This window comes from Telopea speciosissima, chromosome 4, assembly GCF_018873765.1.
Source record: "Telopea speciosissima isolate NSW1024214 ecotype Mountain lineage chromosome 4, Tspe_v1, whole genome shotgun sequence".
NCBI classification, from domain to species: domain Eukaryota; kingdom Viridiplantae; phylum Streptophyta; class Magnoliopsida; order Proteales; family Proteaceae; genus Telopea; species Telopea speciosissima.
Window position 1 is genome coordinate 25,241,871 of NC_057919.1, and position 6,000 is coordinate 25,247,870.

The following is a 6,000-nucleotide window of genomic DNA, read 5'->3' on the forward strand; positions in this document are numbered from 1 at the left end:
AGCAGCCCTCAAGAGATGGAATATCTCCACTTTTGGCAACATCACTTCCCGCCTCTCATGCCGTTCAGATCTGGCCCGTGTTCAATCTTCCCGCCAACAAGATCCCTCCCTTCAAGATCTAGCTTTGGAGGAGAGAAAGCTCTCCGAGGAGCTCTCATCTCTCTCCCTCCTCGAAGAAAGTTTTTTGCTCCAAAAATCCAGAATCAAGTGGCTTGAGTTGGGTGATTCAAACATAGCCTTTTTCCATCGCTCTTAGAGTGCCAGGCTTAGTTCTAACTCCATCACCCAACTCATCTCTTCGGATGGGACCCCTATTTCCTCCGTCTCTGGGATCAAGGCTGAAGCTGCCTCCTTCTTCTCTTCTCTCTTCAACCCCTCTCCTCACTCCGTATCCACACTTCTCCCTAATCTCATCAATAAATTCGTTCCCCCTTCTCTTTCTGACTTCCTTCTGTCTATCCCCTCGAATGACGAAATCTCCAAAGCAATTCTCTCCCACAAAACCAATAAAGCCCCCGGTCCCAATGGCTTTAGTATGGGTTTCTTCCTCAGTTGCTGGGACTCGATCAAAGGCGAGCTCTTCAAAGCCATCCGCAGCTTTTTCTTCAAACCCAGTCAACTTGCCCAGATCAATCAAACCTTCCTCTGTCTCATTCCCAAACTGGATGGCGCATCCTCCTTGTTTGATTTCAGACCCATCTTGCTATGTAACCTCCTCTACAAGTTCATTGCTAAGATCCTCGCCAATCGGATTCAGCGAGTCATCCTTGATCTGGTCAGCCCCAATCAATCTGCCTTTATCTCGGGCCGGAGTATTGCGGACAATATCATCCTCTGCTCTGAGATTGTTCGTGGCTTCGACCGTAAATCCCATTCCCCTGCTGCTCTCATGAAGATTGACTTGCACAAAGCTTTTGATTCTATCCGTTGGGACTTCATCTGTAACGTGCTCATCCAAATGGGTTTTCCCAATGCTTTTGTGTGCTGGATTCACACCTGCATCTCCTCCCCCTCCTATTCTGTTCTTGTTAATGGCTCCGCTGCTGGCTTCTTCAAGTCTTCGGTTGGTATTCGCCAAGGATGCCCCCTCTCCCCCTTCCTTTTCTCCCTTGCTCTTGAAGTCCTCTCCAGGAGCCTCCAATCCAAAACCGATCTCCATCTCATCTCCCCCATCCCCAAATGCAAGCACATCAACCTTACCCACCTGGCCTTCGCTGATGACTTGATGATTTTCTCCAAGGCCTCCCCCTCCTCCATTGCTGCCATCATGTCCTCCCTCCGCCTTTTCGAAGACCTTTCTGGGCTTCGAATTAATCTCCTTAAATCCAAACTCTTCCTTGCTGGGATCCCTGAGTCTGACAAGGAATCCCTCCTCCGTCTGACTGGCTTCTCCCTTGGCTCCCTTCCGATCAAATATCTTGGCTTGCCGCTCATCCCCGCTAGGCTTACCAGCCATTATTGCTCCCCCATGCTTGATAATATCCGCAAGCGCCTTCAGCTCTGGAAAGGCAGACTTTTATCCTATGCGGGTAGGCTTGAATGTATCAGATCGGTCCTCTAATCTTCTTACATTTATTGGTGTGGCATTTTCGCCATCCCTAAAGCCACCATCAAAGCCATTGAGAACCTCTTCTGTGCTTTCCTTTGGAAAGGCAAAGAAACCTCGAAATTCCTGCATCCAATCAGTTGGAAATCTGTCTGTCTTCCCAAGGCTGAAGGAGGATTAGGCATTCGCCGCATTCAAGACTCCAACAAAGCCGGGATCCTTAAGCTCATCTAGAAAATCTCTTCAAAGCACGATTCCATCTGGGTCAACTGGGTCTACTCCTACCTTCTCAAGAATGATTCCATTTGGACTGCTCCTTTACGCCCAGACGCGTCTTGGGTTTGGCGTAAGATTCTCCTTCTCTGGTCTCTTGCCCTAACGGCCACCTCCACCGCCATTGTTAATGGCTCCTCTACCTCCCTTTGGCTTGACCCCTGGCATCCTTTAGGCATTCTTTATAATGTCTTTGGCCCTCGAGCTGTCTACTCTTCTGGCATCCCCAAATCTGCCCCATTATCTCTCATCATCTCCCTTGGTTCCTGGTCCCCTCCTTCTCCCCTTCCCTCTGTCCTATCCCAAATCTGGCCTACCCTCCCCCCCTTACACCTTCCCTCTCCTTCCATTGTGGATCAGCCAATTTGGCTCCCAACCCCTTCTGGCAGTTTCACCACTAGATCAGCTTGGAACTTTGTCCGCAACCCTTCCGCCCCCGTCCCCTGGCACAACCTAGTCTGGTTCAAAGGCTCCATTCCTCGCCATAGCCTTACAGCCTGGAGATCGCTTCACCTTTGCCTTCCCACTCAATCCTTTCTCTTGCACCGCCACATCCCTGTTCACCCCTCTTGCACCTTTTGCTGGAACGGTTTTGAGGACACTGCCCATCTCTTCTTTGCTTGCCCTTTTTCTTCTAACATATGGAAAAAAGCTCTCTCTTCCATCTGGTATCGAAGCAGGAGACACCTTCCTTTTGACCGAGAATGCATCTGGTTGACCAATGCTTTTAAAGGCAGCTCCATCTGTGACAGTATTGGCAAGCTTGTTTTTGGCTCTGTTGTCCATCATATTTGGATGGAGAGGAATCTTAGGAGATGGACTTCCAAATCTAGATCTTTCGACTTGATTTGGAAAGACATCTCCTTCGAAGTTTCCTCTAAGATCAGCACTATTCCTCACCGGTCTCTCATGGATACCCCAAGGAACAGGCATATTGTTGTTACCTGGGGTCTGGATAGTAGTATGTTGCAGTCCCCTTCTAGTTTAAGGAGGACTTGACTCTGGTTTCCTTCTCTCCCCCCCCCCCCCTCTTTTCTCCTTCCGGCCCCCTCCTGGGGTTTGGTAATACATATTTATTCACCAAAAAAAATAAAAATTTGTAGTTTGAGAAGAAAGTATCCCATTTTCACCATCTCTGCCTCTCTGTGTAAGTGTGAAACTTGACAGACTTCACTTCAAAGCAAAGGCAAAGCCAAAATTAACGCAAATCCCATTAACATCTCAGCCGCAGCTGTGTGTTTGGTGGGATAAGAAGATTAAGAAAGAAGAAAGAATTATTGAAATCAAAGCCAGTTAATGAGGAAATCTAAAGTAAAATAAAGGAAAGAAACAAAAATCTTAGCCAAAGTAAACTCAGAGACGATTCGATTTGAAATTTAGAGAAAAAAAAAAGTTAAAATGTAGAGAGATTGATTGTGAAAAAGAGAGAGATGTGAAGGAACAGAGGAGACTTCACTGCGATGTCGTCTCGTAACACGAATGGTCTGAGACTCTCAGCATTCCTCTGAGAGGGAGAATCGAGAGGGATTAAAGAGTGAGTTTTCCTAGTTCTTCCTCACGGCAATGGTGGCAATGGCTACCTTCACGCAGCAATGGCTACCATAGGAGAGGATGAAGAAGAGGAAAGAAGAGGAAAGAGGAAAAAAGATGATGGCTACTCAAACAGAATTTAGGAGATGAGGGTATTTTGGCCATTTACTAATTCATGGCCTGCTGACATCATCACTTAACATGTTCATCCTAACGGAATGGGTACTCCGTCAGTCCCAGGGGGTCTGTAAGTATGGTTTTAAAAATTGTAGGGTCTACATGACGGGTCAACAAACCTCAGGGAGTGTACAAGATGTTTACCCAAAAAAAAACAGCACAGTAGACATGGGACTGGGCTAAGGTGACAAGAGTTGGACACCAGAATTTTAAGGCAACAATGTGCAACTGCAAACGTGCAGTTTTACATTAGAAAACAAACATTCTTGCTGAGGACAAGTCTCTGTCATTTATGTGCTCTTTCTAATAAGACTTTGAGTTCAACAGTGTTGTTTTGTGTAAGAATAATGTGGCATTGATTTGATGGGATGTGTTTACTAAGTGTTTCTTTTTTCTTAGAGGGCCTAAATCCATATACTTGCTGAATAATGATGGCTTACTGCGCTCAATAAATGAAACATTCTATTGGCTCAATAGTGGGGTTGTAATGGATGGGATTTGTTTTGAATCTGGAGGCTATATATCTAAATTTGATCCAATTACAATGAAACCATTGCTTTTTCTTTTCTTAAATGTGAATGGAACCATTGCATTTGTATATCAATTGATCAAAACCAAATCCATGTTATTTGGAAATGATTTGGATCATGATTTGACAGCCATAACACTGAACTCTTGCTATCAGAGGTTTATATTCCTTCTAGTTATTACATATTTTTTTTTTCTCCCTGTACCCCACTCTTGGCTAACTACTAAAAATGTATTGTAAATAATTTATTAGGGACAGCTTTCATAACTTTACAATCATATCAACTAATTAAGAGCCTTGGCCAACCTAATACTGGTACGATTGATCATGAAGCAAACACGTAAAACTTCTTTGTTATAAGTTTATTTACAAGAAGGGGATAATTAACGGTTGGCATTTCAGGGCCGTCTTATTTCTTCTTTTGTCCATTTAATCCCTCACTTATATTAGGATGATCTGTGCAGCAACCAAGGCCTGTTGTTTGTTCAACTTGTAACTCAAATGGGCATGTTGAATGTAAATGGTGTGGAGGCACAGGGTTCTTCATGATTGGAGATAACATGCTCTGCCATGTGCATTCCAGAAACAGCAACTGCATTATATGTGCTGGAAAGGTATTTCATTCCTTGCTCCTATAATTCAATAAACATACATATTTTGAATTCAACATTAACATTGTTTTCATATTCCTCAAGGGCTCAATGTGCTGCTCCGATTGTAAGGGAACTGGCTTCCGTGCAAAATGGTTGGGAGAGCCTCCGATCCACAAATAATGTCACCTGCTTGTATGAATTGCTGATCAGGCAGAACTTGCATGAAGAATGAAATCAGTTTTCTTCTTCTTTGTGTATCCTTCTTTGCTTTTTGTTGGAATCTCATAGTCTTTTTAAGATGACAGTGGGCTCTCACTGCAAAGAGCAAACCACATCCTGTCTCACAAAGCCAACCATCATATGCATTAACATTTTTGTATTCTTTCAAATTTGTATACAAATGTAACTTCACCCCAGTTATTTGGGTGTTTCCAACTCGCCGATGGGTTCTTTTGGTTAATATCAAAGTTATTGATGACACAGGGCCCAACCAAAAGCTGAATGGGTTCCTCACCTTCAGGTTTCATATATTTTCTCAATCCAAGCTTTCCATGTTCAAATAAATTCAAGGCAAAATCAAATAATTCTTTAAGGTCCTCATATTTTTCCAAGCACATGAGACGTGTGTTATTGAAAGGCATAATGGAAAATCAGACAATGCTAAACCAATTTCTATTGTGGTAAAAAGGAAAAAATGCCTATTAACTCCCACACAGGTAAAGCAGATAGAAATTCATCTTCTGAAATACATTGTTACAGAAACTAGGATCAATGTTTATACAATGTGGTTATAATACGACTGAAATGAACAAGACATAAGGTTGTTGTAGACCAAATAACAACATCAGGTTGTTGGGGACTAAATAACACAGCATCAGGTTACTGGGGATCTTTGATAAAATCTAATTACTTTGTTGTTGAATATCATATATAATTATCTTCATAAGATAAAATTGTTGTTGATGATATGAATAAATAAATAATAATACTCTTCAATTGATGAACAAATGACACGAACAAATAATCTTCAACTAATGACTTGAGCAAATAATAAAGATAATCTCCAATCTCCCCCTTACATGAAACATTATATATACATGGACAAACAATGGTCAATAATTAGCATCTCAAAGGATAAAGATCACAAAAAATCCCATAATCATGAGCAATCACGAATAAGATCCTAATAAAATCTCCAACCTCCTCCTCACAGTAGCAAATAAAATCCCCGATAGTTAGATTACAACAAATCTGAGCAAATAATTTTCAATAGGGCAAGAGATCTGTACTTGGTCGCATAGTCTCTACACAAGCGTCTAGACCAATTCTCTTGACTCACGCAACCACAAAAA

The 6,000-nt window shown here is 42.6% G+C and overlaps 1 protein-coding gene across 1 annotated transcript in view; it reads left to right on the top strand.

Moving 5' to 3' along the window:
* Positions 1 to 5,085, top strand: part of LOC122660478 — a 33,755-nt gene extending 28,670 nt beyond the window's left edge. The window contains exons 2-3 of the mRNA XM_043855799.1: positions 4,520 to 4,669; positions 4,751 to 5,085. Coding sequence (XP_043711734.1) covers positions 4,520 to 4,669; positions 4,751 to 4,828 — 228 coding nt within the window. The 3' untranslated portion in view covers positions 4,829 to 5,085. The remainder of the gene's footprint in view (positions 1 to 4,519; positions 4,670 to 4,750) is intronic.
* Positions 5,086 to 6,000: the final 915 nt, after the last annotated feature.